The sequence below is a fragment of the Rhodnius prolixus genome, unplaced genomic scaffold (genome assembly GCF_049639745.1).
Source record: "Rhodnius prolixus isolate KJV_2025 unplaced genomic scaffold, Rpr scaffold_3, whole genome shotgun sequence".
Taxonomy (NCBI): Eukaryota; Metazoa; Arthropoda; class Insecta; order Hemiptera; family Reduviidae; genus Rhodnius; species Rhodnius prolixus.
Genome location: NW_027411603.1, coordinates 8,134,729 through 8,156,064, shown reverse-complemented (window position 1 = coordinate 8,156,064; position 21,336 = coordinate 8,134,729). Strand labels below are relative to the sequence as shown.

The window sequence follows — 21,336 nt, the reverse complement described above, 5'->3', positions numbered from 1 at the left end:
GTTGACGGCCATCATAAATTCGAACTGTTAATGAATTTGCTTACCTCAGTTCAACAGTGAGACGACATAATGAAATGTCGGCTGAGATAAAACTCAAATAAATGCTGATTTTTTTTCTCTTAAAATGAGCAAAAAACCGAACTCATCATCTCCTGTGGAGCCAAAACTAGATTCTAGAAATTTTTAGTCAAGCTAAAGGCTCTTAAGTTTGTCATTTTTAAAACAATTGAGAAGATACTCTTCTTTTTTGAGAAGAACATTCAAGGAAGAGTACAGTTTGGAGGTGAAGGACTTTTTACAAGAGCCGGACATCATAGAAACAATAAATACTGGCCATTACGTTTTACTTGCCAAGTTAACTGGATGGATAACGATAAGAAGTACTCAAGAAGTTTTTGAGTTTCTTTTTGAAGACACGCGACATAGATTGACGGTGTAAAGAGATATGCAGAGTTCGTGTGGGGTGCAGAACTGGATGGCAAAGTTAAGAGATTACTGGCGGAGGTCAAGAACTAAAAATTGGGTTTCCACGCCATCGGCTTGAGCGGAATGCGAAGTTTATAATCCTAAAAAAAAACATACAAAAATCCAAAGGAAATTTGTCAATGAGAATTATTTTGAGTATTTAACTCAGAGTTTTTATTTTTCTATTCAGGCAGATCGTACATCGAACTAGTAATACCCCATCCATAAGCAGAGGGAGAAAATACTGAATTCACTTTTTCTCTATTTGTGAACTATTTATTTAAGAAGAAGCATAAAGCAGGGATCTCTTCGTAATAGTGAAACATGCTTATTAGTCGACAGAAAATCTGGAGGATCTCTAACTCTAATGGACAATAAAGTGGTGCTGCTGAGATTTAGTACCAACAAACAAATAACTGAACTGTTTAATTCAATCCGTAAACAGTTTTATAGTATTAGAAACATAAATATTGTGAAATGTAAACGTGTACTTAAATTTAATCCAAATAAGTAACAAGAGAAATAAAATAGTAATAAAAATGAAATGAACTTCATGAAAAAACTTCATAAAGTTAACTCACGGCAATAATCTCGCGGCGCAATACTAGCCAATGGGTGGCAGTTGAAAGGTCTGCATGAGCAGCTCTAGCGGCCAGTCGACAGCGGACTGTTCGGTACAGAAGGCTGTAGTGGCCCTAGTCTTGTAGCACGACGCCCTGCAGATACTATCTGCTTCCTGTTGCGTGTCGACTCAAGGCCTCTCACTCGCTCTAAGAGTAATGCCCGGTCGAAACAACCCTCAATTCCTTTAGCAAGTTACTGGGCGAAAGATAGTCTAAGCGATCCATCACGAACTGACCTCACTTCACCACCTGGAATGAATAAGTTCGTTAACCACAGAAAAACAAAACCATTACTGCTTCAAATAATTTTGCAACCTCTTATATATAATTATTATTTTCTCTCCAATATTGATTATCAATAAGGTCTATTTCAAGTTTTATTCAGAAATATACATTTCTGCATGGGTGTCCAAACTGATTATATCTTAAAAATGAAAATTTGCCTCAACTGAATCTAGAACACTAAAAGAAGGGATTTTCCTAAAACTGTTTAACAGATTTTCTCGAAATTGAATCCAAAAGAAAAATGGCCACTTCTTGGGCAGTAGCTGTCACAGAACGGTAGCTCTTGCGGAGAAGACTCATTGTACGTTTAACAAGCGTAAAGCGCAACGTTTTCCAAATGTGTACGATAAAATTTTGCAAAGGTTTAATAAAAACTATCGCTTTTAAGTTCAATCAATCAACAACATCATAAATACCTGTCTTTTTGGGCTCATTAGGCCATCAAATAAGTAAGGCTCGTAGTAAGATAAAGGAAATAGTAGGGATATTCTCCAGAATTCGCAAGCCAGAATTAACGATTACACTACATTAAATAGAATTTATAAAGTATTACAAAAAAAAAAAAAAAAAAAAATGCACGGCACGCGACAATTCATTATGAGCAAGAAGTGTAGAAACCACTGGTGTACCACACGTGAACATGTTTGATACGTTCTGCGCTTCATCGAGCAGTGTTAGAATTTAACGAAATTGGGGAATGGCTCGGAGACCTGGAAGTAGCCGTAGAAGTGCCACAACAAAAAACGACCGATTTCTCAGTTATACTACTCAATCGGTTCTTACCCAGCTAAACAGCACAAGCGTAACTACAGATTACAAAGATCGGTAGACACGTTGAGATCTTTTATTATTTTTTTGTTGACCAAACCAAATCTAGAGCAAGTGTCAAAAACTGATACCAAAATGTTATTTAACTATCGAATATTATTTAAAATAAATAAGGCAAGTAATTTATTAATGAAAAAACTGGATGTTCCATCATATTTATCTACTTATTAATTGTGGCCAAATTATTAAATACATCTCTTTGTCATTTTGTTTACTTTAGTCTAATTTTAGTTCGCAGAAACATCAATATTCATGTAAAAAACAAAACAAAAAGACGAAATCGAAATTAAAAAATATATTAGAAATTAAATGTGATAACACATGTCCTCGCTAGATCGCGCCTCTCGTGTGTTTTCACATAATGTATGTAGTTACATTATACATTAAAATAGTTTGAAAATAAACTCTTAATGTGAACAGACACACAATCATTTCTTACTGCAATTCTCAAGATTTTCTAGTTTAAAGCAATCGAATTTTAAAAAAATAAATATTTAATTCTTTGAAATCTGAAAAAAGATGAAAAATCCGTTCATTATACTCGGTAAACGGGTTTTATCGCTAATTACAGACGGATCCTCTTATAGGAGGAATCAATCGAATGTTCAAAGAAAACTAACACAAATAACATAACTCTATTAAATCTCCAAATTTCATCCTCCAGGGAAAACGCATTTTTAAAAATTCTAAACGTTAATATATCTGTCTAGTAAAAACAGAAATTAAAAAAAGATTTAGAGAACACGTACTTATCCTCAGCTTTTACTCTAAGTACAGATAATGAAGCTGAATAAACTTTTAAACACAAAAACGTACTTTAGAAGAGAGCCTACCAACATATCAACTCTTAAAAGTGCTCAATAGATTTTCTTAGAAAAGATGAAAAACAAAACCAAAAACTGAAAAACCATTTCACTAGAGTGATATTTCTGGTTAGTTGATTTTATCAAAGATATCTTACTGTATTTATTATTTTTGCATTTAAGGTTACTGTCGCCTGGAGCTTGTCAATGCACGGTGGTCCTCGGAAAAGAAGAAAGTCTTAAGTGCAGTACACTTGGATTTAAACTTGAAAACCTCACGTCCTAAAAGCTTAGCTAAATTCCTTTCATTTGCAAAGTGTAAAGCTTTCAATAATTGAAATAGAGAAAGAAAAATGAAGAGTTTAGCTGGCCATAAACAGTCGAACAATCATATGTTACATACACAATAATTTACCCGAGTTTTCCGATGAAAAGCTAAAATAAAAATTGGCAATTTTACGAAGAATAAAACAAAGTAAAAATAAAATAAAAAAAAAATTGCCCGAATATTACCGAAATAGATTACAGTGAACAAAATAAACAAGTGGTTGTAACAAATGTCCCTTCAAGCAGAATAAGAAGAGAGGTCAGTAGTGGGTTCACAACGGTATCTTTTTTTTTTCCCAACGGAAGTGAGATCAAAGACTCCTGACTCACGATACAGTTATAAAAAAAATAAAAAAATAGAAAGCTTGTGATGTAATAACTGATTTACAGTTTCAATACTACTACAGTTTTTTTGAGGTTACATAAATTGCATTTAAATAAATTTTAAGTTTTAAAACTTTTATCTATAGAATCCTTTTAAGAATTTTTACTATAAAATTAATCAGTTCAAACCTTCATAAAAGAACAAAATGAAGAACTACTAAAAGATTAAAACTTCACTTATTCGACGTTTTGAATTAGTTTCGTGTCCCTACCTAATCAATAAGGAACTAGTAAAATTGTAAAGCGAGGAAATCGTAGGGTCTGTTTTTCAAGAAAATCTGAAAACAAATTAAAACATCGAATTAGTAAAGTATCCTATTGATCAGTAATTGCTCCTACCCCCGATGGCATCTACATAACGACATTCACTGAACTTTCATATCACCCTGCTTTCATGCACGAAAAGAAAGAAGTAAATGAAAGACTAAAATTAATACAAATTTTTTTAAAAAAAAAAACTTTTCACCTTCCAATTCTATAAAATAGCATTCAGCCAACTTTCCTAATCTAACACTTTCGCTGCTACTAGATGGCGAAACACAGTAAATTGTACTGAAAGGGAACGTTAGAGAGCATACCATGATAGTTGTACTGATTTATTATAAGGATTTTTTTGGCCGAAACAGGATAGAACATCAGATACTGCAACTCTTTTTTGTTTTTGTATTGTAGATGAGCTAAAATTCCCAAATATACCCAAAAACTAGAATTTAAAAAAATAACAAACGAATATTCCTTCTTTTTTTGTACAGTCATTTTGCCTAACTATAATTTTATAGTGAATAAAATTGATGGATGGTGAAATAAAAGCCTGCTAATGCAACTAAAAAACAAGAAAGTGCATACACAAGCATCTAGTGAAATATGCGTCGGTTTACCTTCACTTAAGTCCACCGATACTTGATTGAGAAAGTTCCCTGCAACTTTAGCCAGGAGGAAAGTTAGGAGAAAGCAACTTCTCCTTGCCGGTTTGTTGTTGTATTTTTTTTTTTTTTTTTACTATCCATTCTTAAATGCAAATTTATTTGACCTTCAGAGTGCAAAAATCTAATAAAAAATAAATAAATAATCGTAATTTAAGATGTGGCAGTTTTAAATGCAAAAATAACTTTCTTCTTAAAACATGTTTATGAATTATTTATGTTTTTTTTTTAAAAAAAAAAGTCTGGTACGAACATTATATTCGACTTTCGTTTACTAAAATTCTCGAAGATATAAACTGCAATTTGGCTTTCATAAAGTACATTACTTTGTAAATTAACGCGATATCTGTTGGTTGGTTGATCAGTCTATTATACTTTATCTAGGATTGTCTTCCAAATGTTTCTCTGTCTTTATTGTAACTCAGTCTAGCACCAGATGGTTGGCGTCAGCACTATTTCTTTCTCTCCCATCTTGCAGGCCTATCCTGCACAAATGGCTTGGTGACCTATTTAATCACATGCAATGCCGGAACTCGTCTATCCTCTCCTCTCCCTCCCAAAAAAACACAATCTGATGAGTGTCCTCCTTTTCTCTGGCTTTGTGTTCTATCGCCACGTGTGCACGTGGAGTGATGATTTTGCACCAGATTTCATTAACAATGAAATATCTGATTGTGTAATAAAACATAAAATAAACGGTTCAATAGTAAAATATTTCAAGAAATAAAAAATTGAAAATAATACTGAAAAATTATCCTGACTGTAACGTCAAGGAGGAGGGGTTAGGGATTACATTTTCTTTCCAGTTTATACCAATGGGCGGATGTAATAACAGAGAAGATTTCTGTTGAGCTTTTATCTCATTGATTACATTCAAAATTATACTTATTTAAAGTTTATGACAATGTACGTTAAAAGCAATATTATTCTAATACAAATAGATAACTTATTCTACAAAAAAAAAAAAATTATAGCTTAAGTACATAAATTATGCAATGTCATACTTTCAAACACATACCCAACGAGCCAAAGGTTCTACTTAAGGTTTCAGGTTCAACCTTTTGAGATAGCATTGGTAATTAGCAAACCTATCGTTCACATATCCTTGAACTTTTTAAACCTAAGTTCATCTAACTGAAATTCATTTGCTTTCTTACCGCTTCGCACATTTTTGATGATATGGACATCAATTTCGCCCCTCTCAATCTTCTTTTCATATTAGATGTCAAATAAAAATATTCTTTTTCTTGGGTTTGGTGTCATTTTGCTAAAAATAAACAAACGTTAATAGCTATATTATTTATACAATTCAGAGCTCCAATAAATGTCAAAAAACCTCATAATTTTATGCTTAAATTAAGCGATGCCATTAATTTATTTTTAAAGGTAAGTCCTTTCGATAAAAAGATTGGTTTTAATCTTTAAATTACTAATATTATAGCCTGTATCCTTATTTAATTTCAAGAACTTTAAACAGGCGCCATCCAGGTGGCGCTTATGTAAGTGAAAGTGGAACAATTTCTCTGAGGCTGTCGTCTAGTGTCCTGCCGCGGGCGTAATGTATGAATAAATGCTAAAAATAGAGGATTATCTTTTCTTTTTTTTTTTGAATTTTAAATGTTTCCATCCTGAATGTTTTGAATCGCCAAAACTTTCTCTTGTCTCTAGTAAGTATTATTGTCTTCGTGCAAATTTTAGAATTTGGATCACCTGTGAATTTGAATCAGTTTTGAGATCGATCCACTGAGTGTGAAAAAAAGTGGATCATCTGATCAATGTGTGTGCATTTGCATGAATCAAATCTAGTATGTAGATTGTGGACAGCAAAAATCTAAAAACGAAAGATCATAGAAACTTTACAAATTCTACATGGGATCCGATTATAAACAATTTTTTTGATAAAAGGAAGTAATTGTCAGCAAATCAGAAGAACAATTTTTCTGGTCAGTTTCTTAGCGTTTTCTTGAAAACGGCTAAGACGATTTTCTTTTAATTGGTTTACTAATTTCTAGGCGTAAATCCAAAAAAATTGTCAAATTTTTCCTAGAAAATATTTTTTAAGGAAGTATTAAGAAAAGTAACCTCTAAAATAGCATTTCAATGTAATGTTTAATTGCCTGTACAAATCCAAAGCGGAATACGTTAGTAAATACTGAACTTATGGAGTAGATTTTTAGCGAAAAAACCAGTTAAACGGAACCTTACAGTTCGTACCAGTGTTTTAATAAATTACTTTTAATAGATTCAAATTTAATTTATATCAATAATACCAGTTGACTATTTTTCAAAACAGAGAGATTAGATCTCCCGGTTCGAGTGCAGATGCCTATCCATAGATTTTCTCTTCCCCTAAGAGCTCACTTTACAGAGAATATGTCGTACATATGGAACGAGATAATGCCGTCCTGAGGCAAAAAGTAGACTGAAAAATCTCTTTGAAACTTACCAATGGGATATCCAAAGAGGAATAACTAACATGGCGACGCGCCTTAATGCAGCAAACAACATGATTAGGTAGCCGTATGAGATTGCAAAAGAGGAGTGCTGTTGTTCACATTTATTAGTTTTGTAAGCGAGCTACTTCCTTCCAAACTTAACAGGAGAACGTCTTAGAGATTTTTACATTCTTCTCCTACTTATGCCACTCTCACGAACTGTTTGTTACTTTCACCCACACCATTTCACCTCTCACCTAACCTTGAACATAACTTTCCGTTCTTCACATCCGTACATAGTATGTTTGTATTCCAAGTTTAATGTTGTCTTTTTAACTATGTTACTCCTTTCTTCTTAAATTAATTTTAAAATTAATCTTCTAATTTCATTTTTTTTTACATTTTAAATAGGCAGTAAACTCTTTGAACGACTCTGTCAAGTTGAGACGCATGTATTTTCTAAAAGTTTGTTAATTTAGAAAAAAAAATAACAAAATAAATCGCGCGGTCTAATCAAACATCGGAACCAAATTACAGCAGCTGAGATGCGTTTTCTTTGAAGATGGAAGATAAAATTCTTAGAGAAAGAATCAGTAATACTCGATAAGATCAAGCCCCGACAATTATTCAGAGGTAGTGTACAGAGATAGTAAGCAGTCCCTGATGACTTGGATAACTGATGATGTAGTAAACAGATTGTAGAGAACATGCTTTAATACAAAGTCAGCGAAATAGAACATTGCTGATTTTATCCGTATTAGTACACAAGTTTTTTAAAATTTCATAACCGGTTTCGGATTTTCAATCATTAACAGAGATTGATAAAATAATCTGAAACAGTTCAGAAAGTATAAAAACCTAGGAGTTAAAATGGAAAAAATCAGTGCATTATCCAACACAGCAGACCTTATAACGTTTTCAGTGGAGTAAAAGCTTTGAATTACCTAGAAATACACTATTAAAAGGGGATATCACAAAAGAAGAGAGACGATTTGGGTAGAGTAGTTTGACGGAGGTAAGTACGTACAGTATGAGGAATCTAGAGATACGAGAAGTTAATGAATGTGAAGCAGATAATAGAAATCAACAAAATAGTGCAGAATTTATTGATGCAGTTTGATGGTTATGAATTTTTTACTTTAACATATTAACTGTGCAAGGAGGAGAAATTTCAAAATAAATTTGAAATAGTTAATAAAAATTATAAATTCGATTCTATCAATATTGTCACAAGCCATCTTTTTAATAAAACTTGCATGCTTCTTGGAAAATTTATTAATACAAACTGTGGTATAAGAAAGTTGTAGAAGTGAACATGGAGTTTCTGTTTTTATATTCTACAGTTAAATTTAACAAGTACTAATTGAATTTTAGACCAACTTGAAGAAGAATCCTGTTTTAAAAATTCTATTTATACGAAAAACAGGACTTTGTACTTCGATTGAACATCACTGACCTCAATATAATTCTTTTTTTTTGTATTCAACGTATTATTCTGCTCCCTTAGCTTTCATTTCTTGGATAGAGCGAAAACATTGGGGCCCTTATAAAGTATTATTCAGTATTACGTAAGGGGTACACCGATCTAAGTTGGTAAGAGAATTATATATGTCTCTGAAATTCGGAATTTGAAAAATTGTAACAGTTAGAACCTTGAAAACTGTCAGTAGAAAAATTCGCGTGAATATGCAGTCCCAGATTCTTACTTCGCTTTGCGAAAGCAGTCAACTGGAGCTGAATCAAGAATTAACCACAGCATACTACAAAATGTTACATAACTAAAAACTATAACACGTTACAAAGTATTATAATAACAACTATGTAAGTCAGTGTTGTTCTGAAAACGTACCTTTTAAAAATATTCTTCCTTAATCTATGGAGACCTGATTAGAATTCATGGAATCCTTACCTTAGACTGAAGTTCTCTATCAGTTTGTAGTATATCTTCTACAGTTTCTTCAATTATTCATCACCCAGCCTCGAAGCGCAGTAACAATTTCTTCATCAAAAGCAATGTTAGAAATCCAACATTCCAAGCAAGAATTTAATCATAGAATTCAGCAAAAAATTTTGACGTTAAAGGATTTGTTCTTTCAGTTTCCTGTAAATCCTTGTACAAGAGATTAATAATGTAAAAAACAAAAGTAAATCAATTTTGATTTTTTTTCTTTCATTTGTGGTTAACTGGTTTACTACTACTTACAATAATCTTCACATCGCTCAGTGGGAATGAAGATAGTAAATAATATAATCAAGAACTTCGTGACTGCAATATTGATTACTACAAACCATTGACAAATAAGTCAAGGAAAACTGCATTGGGATACAAGATGTGTAGGATGGATAAAATTGTCCATTAGATAGATTATTTCTGGAACGGTAAATGGTTTTGTTATAATGTTAGTGTAAATAACATGATGACACATTGTATATACACAATAAATAAATAAAAGAAACATACAAGAAAGTTTCTATTATTTCGTAAAATGCTTGCAAAATAGCTTGTAGTCCATTAATACCCTTTATCACGTTCATGTTTTTTTTTTATCTTAACTTTATTTTCCTTCCCTTAAAAAAAAAAAAAAATGAAATAAACTTCGATTCCACACCCAAAATTACTTAAATTATTTTACATAACCAATAATCAATGATCTGAGACTACGTTAGCTGCAGAGATAAAATGAAACCATATAATAACCTGGCTTTGGCTGTCTGAATTATCCGGTAGGTTGCATTTCTTGCAAAAGTGTTTTAGCGATCTACCAAAATAATTATGGTTACCAATTACTCAGGTCTGCGACTAAAAAGCTGTTTTGATTATTTTCATCTAAATCCCATGGATTTTGGTGGCTGAAAACGAAAAAAAATATTGAATAAAATCCTGAACGTCAAATTTGCCACAAAATGCAAAATTCTCTTGAAACTAAGTAAATTTTCTCAATTTCTGATCTTAGGATTTCTACCCAAATTTATTACATAGTAATACCAAAATTACTATTAATTAATTTACATCAGTGCATTCAAGATAGACAAAGCAAAAAAAAAAAAATATACCTAACTTTCAGAGAAAAGAACTTTCAACCAGAATCAACGCAAGCTGAACGCGACCGGGCTTGATTCTATTTTATTTATTTTTTTCTGGCTCATCCCTGTGCACAAGTTCATTTCAATTCGTGTTAGCTCGTCATTATTCAACCGTGATTCCCAAAATGGCTCAGCGGAAGTTTAAGAATTTGCCTAACAGTTTCTGTATTTATGTTGAATACATAGATATGTATACAGCGTTAAAGCAACAGCTGCATATTACAGACTTTGGGAAGTAAGTGTACGTCGCATACTTTGGACAAAGTGTGCAAACGAATGCTGAAAGGCTGATGAATTTAAAAGTGCATTTCCTTCATTCCCAGCTTGACAACTTTCCTGAAAATTTGGGAGCTGTGAGTGAAGAGCAAGGTGAATGATTCCACCAGGGACATTAAGGAGATGGAAAGAAGAAACCAGGTAAGGTGAAGCATTAGTATGATGGTAGACTGCTCCAGGGCGCTTTAAAGAGACATTCCAGATGCTATTAACAAACGTAAATGTACATACCATGAGAAGCCTCACAAGGAAGAAGACGCGATTTTAGTGAGTTAGTGAGCTCATACCAATTACAAAAATGATTTTCATGAAAAATTTGTAATAAAAAAAATAAATATAGTCTATTTTCATTTATTTTGAGTTATAGCCTTATTTAACATAGTAACAAACGTGATAAAAACGTAAAGCTTACCCAAAAATATAAAGATAACGTGGATTAACCAAACAGCTGTTGGATTTTCTTTTGCAGACCTGTGTTATTTGATGGAGATCTACTCTAACCACACACAAGACTTTCTTAGACGCTTTTGCAGACATAAATGCTAAATTGTTTGAAAAATGAAGATGTTGTAGTCGGCACCACATTATTTGTTTAGATAGAAAGAAAAAATGTGATGGACACGCAAGGTGATAAATTCAAAATAGACAAAATCAAGAAAGCAAACTATTGTAGCTTGACATTGGCAACAGACTATTGTATTCAGTCAGGAAACATATATGTCTTGTTAGAGACCTAGACATTTCCGGATACGTGCTCTGAGCTTATAAGACAATAGTAATCGCTTATTCAAGGCTTTCCCCATACTTTTCAATTATGTTTTAGTGAAATTCCAAAATAATATTTGTATTGTGTTAAACTCTAAAAATTAAATGAACTAGCCACTTAAATTTAACGAATAAACTTTATTTGAAACGGTTTAAAAGCAGGAGAATAGTTAAGAAAGAGAATTTTTTGCTGTGAGCAGTCAATTTAGCTATTTTTTAGTTAAAATATGAGGGAAAACAAAACTACTATTGAAATCTTTACAAAATACAGCCTTGATAATCTAAAATACTTCGCCCCATAAGAATTTTCTTAAAAATACTTCAGTCATTTGCATCATCTTTAGTAGCTGATTGTATTACAATCAGCCTCTTTTATTTTACACAATATTTCAGGCAGATTGTTTGATGGGCTGGATTTGGGAGACGACGGTTTAACTCCAAAAGTGAAATCGCCATTCTGGGGTTAAAGGAGATGCATAGTTGAATTTTACCTACGGCAGTTACTTTCTACCAGAAGTAGAACTTAAGGCAGGCCTATAGTGCCACTTAGTTATGAAGCACAATTGAGACGTATGGCAATATTCAATGAACCAAGAAAACTGCACAACTAAATTGTAATCGTGAATGAATGAATGTTAACTACAGTTTTTTGGTTGTTGAATGGACAAGGTACTACTGAATACATATACTTGAAGAGGCATATTAATTAAGCCACTAGTATGTATAACCTTATAAGCGAATATGTATAACCTAGTACAATTACCTTTTTACAATTTGTACCCGAATGTTGCACACCGAAACTTACTAACTGGCTAAAAACTCTAGAAAAATTATTTCAGAACTAAATCTTCACCAAATCATACAATAGTTCAGAGAATAATATTCTCTGAAGAATTATGGTAGAAGCTACTTTCGAAAACAATTCAAGCTTGAGGAAAATAATGCTTATAACAATAATAAAATAAATAATAGTAACAATAATCTTAAGATTATGTAAAGTGATACTTTTGGCAGAGCATTTTGGCATTTCATTTAACACTTAATATTATGTAAGAGATAGGACCAAACATCTGCTAATAAAGGAAATCTAGCCACCTCTCCTCTCGCAGATGCAACAATAGAATTTTACTGGAAAACTTTCTAAACAAAAGATGTAGGTCTACAGTTGTGCTGTGCTTAATAGAAGTAGTATTCGAGAAAAAAAAAATCACAAAAATAGATAAAATGTGAAAAGTGGTTTTTCCAGCTGAGTGATTTTCTTTACTAAATTTGAGTCAGGCACCCCCATAGGGAAAATTCGAATGAAATATTAACTCTGAACTTATTTTTTTCCATTTTTTCGCTAGAGTTTTCAAACTCACATGTTCTAGACAATATTTTTTTGGGGGTGGACTCAAGGGAAGTTGAAACAGAAAATTTGACATGATTGCAATATTTTTTCTCACGGGTAGCAAGAGAAAGTGGGAAATGGCTTTGAAGATCTCAAAGATTGCTCTTTCCTAGTTGCGGTTCTAAGCAACCTACAAACAAACTTATGTGGGATATACACCACATACAAACTGTTCACTGTGTGACTCATTGAAGACGAGAACTTTACTGAGCTAACCATTGCAACAATTAAATCTATTTACTATGTCCCCTGAGAACAATATAGCTTAGGTTCTTAAATATTAAGTTCATTCAAGTATAAATTCAATAGTAACTAAAATCTTAAACACTACTTTAAGACCTCTTTTCTCCATCACACATCCCCGTCACATTGTATCAGTTTATGTACAGAGACTACGAATCACTACTCTAATCTTAAGTAGCAGAACTCGTAGAAGTTCCTGTAATAAGAAATGTAAGGCAAGAGAGAGAGAAATATGGGCGTGACCTGACTGCAAGACAGTCCGGTAAGACTGGTTCATGATGTTTGAATGCACAACCGTGGAATGGACCAAAATGCTATCTCGGTTGGAAGGTTGTGTGTACCTTGTCAAAGTGAAAGTTGCTGGCCGTTGCCGGCGTCCGGCCGATTTGTTTTTATTCCAAAGAGAAAGCTATAGTATCACCCAGATTGCCTGCACATGCGCGCACTTACATACCTATTCTCTGATTTGTTATTCCCTCATATTCGCTAAACAAGTTTTATATCCCCTGTGTTGGCTCCCTGCATACCTTTCACATGCATCACTTCCTGTCTGCTTACAAAAGATTGCACTCCTAATTTTTTTTAAATGTAATTTGCTTATACTCTCTCTTCTCCATCGCGCAGATTTTCAAAATTTAAGTTTACACAAGAAATAAACTTTTTTGAGTACGTTATTTGAAAAGATCTATTTGTACACTTACACGACCTTCTTTTGCAGCTGTTCTAGTAATTAAATGTTATAGAAACTTACAATTTGCACTAAAAATATAGTTAGGTTTCAATGTTAAGCAAGTATTATACAGGGTGTATGCGGAGGAGTGGTCGAAACTTCGGGAGGTGATTCAGCAGCTCAAATGCAACAAAAAATACGAGTATTCTCGTATTCTCTTCACTTTGGCCCGATTTTCAATAGTGTCCAAGATATTTGCATTTTTAACTTTTCCGTCGATATTCACGTTTTCCACCCATAAAAACGGCCGTAACTTTTCTATCCTATATCCTACTAACAAATCTGCTTGTTCCAAACGATAGAGCATTAAATTTCCTACAAATCTTCTTAACCCAGAGCCTCAAAACGTTTCTTATAACAATGAAACGTATACACCCTGTATACAACAATTGGAGGTGGATGTCAATGCTCTTCTACTTCGATTTCAGTTTGGTTAAAGCCAAATTCAGTCTACTGGACGATGCTTCTCATTACTGATAAAATTGTGCATTATTACGTGGATCGAGTTACCACTGCTGAACGGAAAAAAATGTAAGGGCAATAAGTAAGCTGGACTCGAACCTCTTGCATTCATACTCCAGTATACTACTACTACTAAGCTATTTCCTTCAATTAAAGCAATTTTAATGACAGAATGATTTGTTTAGAAATTAAATAATAAAATGTTTTTACAATAAGCCATGTTTTCATTTGTAGGTTTTAAATTAGAGACCAGAGGTAACCGTAATGTTCTCTGGGCCTTAGTACTTAAAGAGCATAGTTTTCTTAATTGTATCCAACCACATCTAATATAATTCATTCCGCCATTAACACCCCTACAGGAATATTACTGTAAGATAAATTGTTTCTACATAAACATTTTGCTAAATCTTCTAGCCCTTGAATACATGGACACACCTTTGACTTATAGTTGAGTGACCTGATCTGTTCTAATTGTGGTGTTTTAAGCGGCTCTATAGGAGGGCTGCACCACCTATTCTCAAATAATAAATATAGGTGTAAGAGCAGACCGTCGCTTTACTGTTACGTAGGGGAGCCCTAACCCTTTCAACCTGACAAATTTTAACAAAGTCTGGCTAAGATAGTGTTATTAGTAATAATAATTTTGGAGGGGGCCTTACATAAAGGGGGCTAACTCCTCTCCCATTAGATGCACAGCGTCGAGAACCCCAAAAGGTACATCTACATAAAATTCCGAATCGAATGACACCTCATCCATGAAAATCGGTTCGTGCGTTTAGGCGCTACGTTGTTTACAAAAAAAAGGTAACAAAAACAAGAACAACAACAATTTTTGAAAATGTCGTTTTTGCACATTTTTGACATAGTTTCTCTCGTAAACTAATAAATCAATGTTATTACGAAAAAATTACAGTTATAAAGGAGGATCTGCCCTACATTTTAAAGAAAATTTGGGAATTTTATCTTTTATAGAAAAAGAGAAAAAAATTGTCAAAGTTGGGTGTTTTTCAACATTATGCTTTTTCGTGCGGTTTTTGACGATCAACCCTTATACAACTGTCCTACCGGACAGTTTTAATTTTCTGTTGCTTTGATAAGAAGTACAACATTGTTTGATATAATAGTTTTCAAATTAAAAACCCACATTGTAAAAACATAATTTGCCAAATCACAGTAACTAAATTATGTGTACCAGTGGCGCGTGACGGAGAAACCTTGAACCTGGAAGTCAACGTTCCAAAACATCCTTGCAATACTGAAGATGATGAGTCAAAATCCGCAAAAAGGATGCTCAGTTAGCTTGTCTTGATTATTAATACTAATTGTATTTAATGCAAACAATGGAACAACCTAGAAAACAAAAGAAAGGAATTAGAACTTAGAAAAATACTCTATTTTAACTTAGAAACTGGTAGGAAATACTCACATTATGTACTTTTTCTTAAAAATTTTCGGAGTCGTAAGTGAAGAATTTTGCTTCAGGGGAGGGAAATTAATTTCTGGTTAGTACTAAATGTGAGAGAACTAGTGGCGGATCCAAAACTCACGTTTTAGAGGGAGAGGCCAAACTAAATAGTATAAATAAATAAATATACTTGTGTCTATATTTATAGTATAAATTGATAAATAAGTCCTGTAAAAAAGAATACGTAGTCATCCTACTTATGGCGCAAGAACCGGAGAGAATATACATTTTTGTGCAATCAACGTTAAAGAATTAACGAAAAGAATTCACGGATGAAGAGGTATGCATATGGGCAGAAGGTTACTTTTGTCAGGTTAAAAATGAGAGAAGAAAATTCAGAATTCAGTACTACTTTTTTACAATGCCACCTAGAGCTTATAACTCAAGAAGAATTGATAAAGTTTACGTTTCTTTAATTAATATCAACTCATCGTTCCACATTTTAAAGACAAAGATCAGATAAGTATTGATTCGAAATTACTACTCGAAAAAAAGGTTTTCGACAGTGTGCATTGTTTTATTTTACGATGGAGAAAAGACAGCTAGCTAATCGCAGAACTAAAACTAAAATTAATCAGAACCCTGAAGGCTTGAAAGTAATATTTTTGAATTAGAAATTAAAACTAATAAAATCTGTGTAAAAAATGTGTGATATTTACTGTACCGTCTCCTTTTCACTTAAAAACCTACCGTAGTTGAGAAACTTGATTTTAATGAAATGAAATGTAATGTTTCGTTAGCCTCAAAAATTTATCCAGCATAAAGAAAATCTGAAAAATTTCATCAAGCAAAACTCATGAAAATGTTTATAGCATATTATTTCAATTCTAATTCTACTGACTGCACTAACTTTTTATTTTATTTTATTTATTTTTTAATCAGCGTTTCTACGCTCCTATAGTTTAAAAACACAACCTGAGTGAATCGGTTTATGGGATAAAAAAAAGCTACAGTTGAGTACATCGAACGATTGTGACCCGTGAAAATTGTTGCTACAACTAATAGACTGGAACTGAATTAGTTTGCCATGCAGTGATTGATTTTTTTTCACATGACACTATGAAATCAATTACGTTATTTATTTATTTTTTTAACTTAAATTTGAAATAAATTATCTAGCTGAAAAGTAAGAAATACGATTGTATAAGATTTTTCTATAAAATTATTCTCGCAATGAAAATATTTAACTAAAATATTCCAAATTTGAAAAGTCATTTTTATTTACTTTATCTTCCTGGAGAGGTATTTTGTTTGTTTGTTTTGTTAGATAAAAAGAAGTATTACGAAAGAGACAAATTGATAAAATTAGAATTACAGAATATTCTAATTATGAGAGCGCTGGAATTAAATTTGAGTGTACCTACACCAGTGTACTGTGGGTGATAAACGAAAAACTAGAGTATTCAAATCTGATATTTGGTTTAAGTTTCATCGGATGATAGAATAACAAGATGTTGGACAAACCAGATGTGACATGGTTTAAATGTTTGTTTTTGCGTTTTCACTGACAATTCTGTTTTTTGAAGTCCCACGAGTCCGAAAAAGTGTTTATTAACTTTTGTACCGTGGAGCCAAACATTACTCAAAACCGAGAAATCAAAGAAAGTAAAAAAATCGATATCTTGAAGGGGTAGGACCCAGCAAAAAAAAAAATTGAACATCAAGTTTACTGAATCGTTTTTCAAGTTTTGGGGAATTTTCTTGATGGCTTCATGTGCTCATTGAACTTATATAACCTATTTTTTTAAAAAAAACTTTCCGAGGAAAAAGGTTCGTAATTCGTTAAAAATATTATTCCTACAATTTCTACATAATAATAATAATAGATACAGATAAAATAATTGTAGCGAAGCTAATATCAATTTACACATGACAAAAGTGATAATATTAAATCGCAGCTAACTTCACGCATGACCCGACAGAATCTTCTCTTTCATCCAACTCTTCTAACTTTTCTTGTAGCCTCATTGTAATTTCTATTCTAATGTGTATCCAAGCGTAAGTTAATCGAAACTGTAATTCTTTTCACTTTATAAACTCTGTCACAGATAAGTGTGACTGTTGCGAATAATATTTGTATTCATGAAGATTTTTTTTTCCCCCCTTATCACTTTTATTATTTGTGTCAAAATATATTTGCACAATAACTATTCGCACATGTAAATTTACATACGTAGAATATAGGAAACACCTCAAGCAAGGATAATCGAATTACTGGGTACACTATTAATAAAAAATAATAATAAAAAGATCACCTGCTTAACCAAACATATTCTAAAGGCCTTATGGATGCTTCATATCTAGGTTAACAAAACGGTAACTTTGCCTGTTCGCAACGAAATGGACTTAAATTGGGATGCGGTTATTTTATTAGATAACTATACATAGATCAAGATATATTTGATACTTCTTTCTAGTAGAACAAAATAGCCTTTTATTAATATCCAAAGAGCCTAACTGGAAACTAAGATACTAGTTTTTAGTGCTTGGCAGCCAAGAAAGCACTAAACTTTTTTTTTGGAATGGGAGGATTTGAGATATAAATGCATTTATTTTTTTAATTAAAACAATTTTCTTATTTAGGATACAACAGTATCACTTTTCTTCTTCTAGTGCTATGATGTAAATTCATGGAAGTATGAGTCCTGCATGGATGAGTTTTGGTAAATACTATTATATGGTGTCTCGTATTCAGGACAAAAGCGTCATGAGTCAATCGCCTTCCTGGTCCGGTTAAGGTTTCTTTGATAGCTCAAAGGGTCATTTACGGCGTAGGCAAAATGCCGCGGTAATGCAACCCACAAAGCGTGAACGAAAAGTAGGTAATGGTAAAAGAAAAATTCAGAAGCTGGAGAAAAGTTCATTTTTGGGCGCTCATATAAGTTCACAAGACTGAGGCATCCTTCGGACAATCCTAGGTTTTATTTAAGAGCCACTATAGTGTGAGAAAACACATGCATTGCAAGGATCTGTCAACAGATGGTCTATGTAGATTTTTCAGGATTTTCCACGGCCAATCGTGGAGACATTGGTTGACTTACTTCCCATTTTTTTGAAAGAGAGAATTATAATGATTTTAAAATGCGGATATCTGAAGGATTATGTACACAGATGTAGGAGAGTTAAGCCATTGAAGTTTATCTTAGAAGTGGAATTTCCAAAATGTAACAATTAAATTTTTTTAAAGCATATCATTGGAAAACATTTATTTTTCAATATATTTTCAGAGGGGAGGGTCAGCTCTAAACCACTTTGGGTGCGCCTTGTTTACCACAATTAATTTCATTAAACAACTAAGTGTGCACTAAATGGACATTGGTGCATTTCAAAAGGGACAATGTTATTTTGATAAATTAATGCATCAATTACTTTACCTTGATGGTAATATTCTCCTCTTAATCTTTTAATATAAACTGCATTGCCAAGACCGTGTAACAATAGGCTATCTAATGACTCAGTTTTCCTTGGTCCTTCGCTCTCTATTCTGTGTTCCTTCCGTTTCTAAATGCGACGATTATTGTACTTTATTGTGGCTCCTCTCTGTAAAAAAAAAAAAAAAAGGAGAAGTTAAATTTACCCAAATGTTAGTCCTAATTCTGATGTTCAAGTTTAGAAATGAACTCCAATTTGAAACTTCGCAGTTAGAAGTTATTTTAGAACTCATAAAGATTATACAGGTCTTTTACTCCATTAGGTAGATGAGGCAATCGACTAACTTAGTAAAATTTTTACTAAAAACAGAATCGTAAATTGTACTGAAATGGCCCACTAATGGTTATAATAGATTTATTCACGTACCACTAAAAAGCTGCTAAAATAAAATTTATAGCGGAAAACTTCATATTTTCATAAAATTAAAAGAAAATAATTGGAACTATTTTCGAAACAATTACTAAAAATTACTGAATAATGTGGCACTCCACAAGTTAAATGTTAGTTATCTTCGGAGACTATTCGTAAATGCGTGAATTGTCAAAGACAGTCGTATGAGGCTTTCGCAATATAGACGTAAATAATAAACAATAAATAAGAAATATTGGTGGCATCGGCACACAAGTCAAAAGACGAAATAGTCAAGAACAATCCTCTGAATAAATAATATAATTTGTTACGTAATTGAAAAGCTATTAGCACTGTAATAGTGTACTATTTACCAATTCATTGTGTGCTGGCATCGCTAATGATCATTACGTAAGTTTGGAATACATATATGTACAGCATCTCTGGAAACTATTATTCCTTCATAAAACTGTTTGCTATCGTGTTAAAGTTTTGAAACTGAATTCTCACTGTAAATACAAGTCTTAAGGGCCTCTTACTTAATGGCTTGTCCTGGACTATTGAGGCAGCCCAAATCTCTATCACCCCAGCTCTCCAATCTATTGCATGTACTATCCAACTCCGCCTTTCAAATATGATCTTTTAAAGATCATCTTCAATATTTCTTGCCTTCAGAGATGTGTTTTTGGCACGATTTCTCCACCATACTGTGCAGATTCCCAGTAAACATATTCTGCAATCTCAAGTTCTCACTACATAGAAATTATTCTAACTTCTAACATTGATCACATTCCTCTGATATAGCCTTTTGTATTAGCAACACATGAACGCATACTAAATCTATCTCGCATCGTTTGGTAAATAGAGTAAAGTTGACATGAGCCACTTAGCGGTAGTGCATTTCCCCTCCGATTGAAATGGAGGGTCTTCCAAGACTGGCTACTTCGCAGTAACCTGAGGACTTGTAATAAGCGTTTAAGCAATCAATCACATCTATAAATACCCGCAGGTTTTATAGATATGTACTATACATAAAAACTTCAAACATACAAAAGTAAAAAAAAAACCAAATGGTAGAAAACAATTTATATAAATTTAGTTGAAAATGTTGATTTATTCTTGACCACTTGAAACAGTAGATTTTTTTGGGTACAGGAAAGTTGGTCAGAAAATAATCAGAAATATTTTTTACTTTAATAACGTTTCAATTTCATGACAAAACGTTTGGATCAAGGAATGCACCCAAAGGGAAGGCTAAGCCTCACTCTGGACTTGTTGAAAATCTAGCATAGCCGGTTGAGCCAGACATCAGTCCACCTGAGTTTGTCAACTCAAGATCAGTTATAAAAACGTAAACCAACAAACCACAGTATCAAAACATAAAGACGAGGTTAAAACAAATAAACGACCGCGTGAAGAGTATCACCCTTATAACTTTGTTAATTGCAGTCAGAGAAAGTTGTTTTATTCACACCAGATTTGATTACACACGCCTAAAATGTTGTAAACGTTCTAAACTTAAGACAGTAATATTCCACATACTAGCTTGTACTAGATAATACCAATTATTTGCCTTGCAAAATCTAAACTTCCAAGAAACAAAATGATCAGAAAGAGTTACCAACACTTTGTACCATATTACCATTTATGTTGAGTTATATTGTCCAGTCGTATTTATTTAACTGAAAATAGTAAAAATAAAATTAAACAATTCTTTACCTGTTTCTGCATTAGTCTTCACTTAAGCACGAAACAGAAAAAAAAAGATGTAGCAAAATACAAGACTTCTCTTTCTGCAATTATTATAATTACATTTTTCGAGCACTAAAGACCTTTTGAAATCACACACACACACCCATAAAAAACTACTTTAAAATCGCCACTTTTCATAAAAAATAACCCCGAAAGAGTAGTAAACCATACGCCATATTACAAATACTTGAAGATTACATTAAAGTTTCTTATTTCCCGCTCACTCAACATGAACGACAGCCAAACAAACAGTACTCCCAAATTCTCAAAACTAGAAAACATAAAATCCCAGAAAACTTTAAATCCTTTTCATAGA

The 21,336-nt window shown here is 32.7% G+C and overlaps 2 protein-coding genes across 9 annotated transcripts in view; one reads left to right on the top strand and one right to left on the bottom strand.

The window, feature by feature from the left end:
• LOC141453450 (charged multivesicular body protein 6-A-like) overlaps positions 1-3,753 on the top strand; it is a 12,078-nt gene extending 8,325 nt beyond the window's left edge. Inside the window, exon 6 of one of the 2 annotated variants that reach the window (XM_074126727.1) lies at positions 3,188-3,753. In XM_074126727.1, coding sequence (XP_073982828.1) covers positions 3,188-3,342 — 155 coding nt within the window. In that variant the 3' untranslated portion in view covers positions 3,343-3,753. The remainder of the gene's footprint in view (positions 1-3,187) is intronic. The other variant, XM_074126725.1, reaches the window with a different exon arrangement.
• LOC141453451 (calpain-9-like) overlaps positions 1-21,336 on the bottom strand; it is a 24,730-nt gene extending 3,394 nt beyond the window's left edge. Inside the window, exons 1-9 of one of the 7 annotated variants that reach the window (XM_074126731.1) lie at positions 20,988-21,336; positions 18,863-19,028; positions 16,179-16,258; positions 15,216-15,373; positions 9,772-9,923; positions 9,535-9,641; positions 9,277-9,444; positions 8,983-9,183; positions 1,047-1,337 (exon numbers count right to left, since the gene is read on the bottom strand). The gene's annotated coding sequence lies outside the window, so the exon portion shown is untranslated. Of the gene's footprint in view, positions 1-1,046; positions 1,338-4,593; positions 4,763-4,964; positions 5,475-5,795; positions 5,906-8,982; positions 9,184-9,276; positions 9,445-9,534; positions 9,642-9,771; positions 9,924-15,215; positions 15,374-16,178; positions 16,259-18,862; positions 19,029-20,987 lie in introns of those variants that run through there. The other 6 variants (XM_074126730.1, XM_074126729.1, XM_074126732.1 and 3 more) reach the window with 6 other exon arrangements.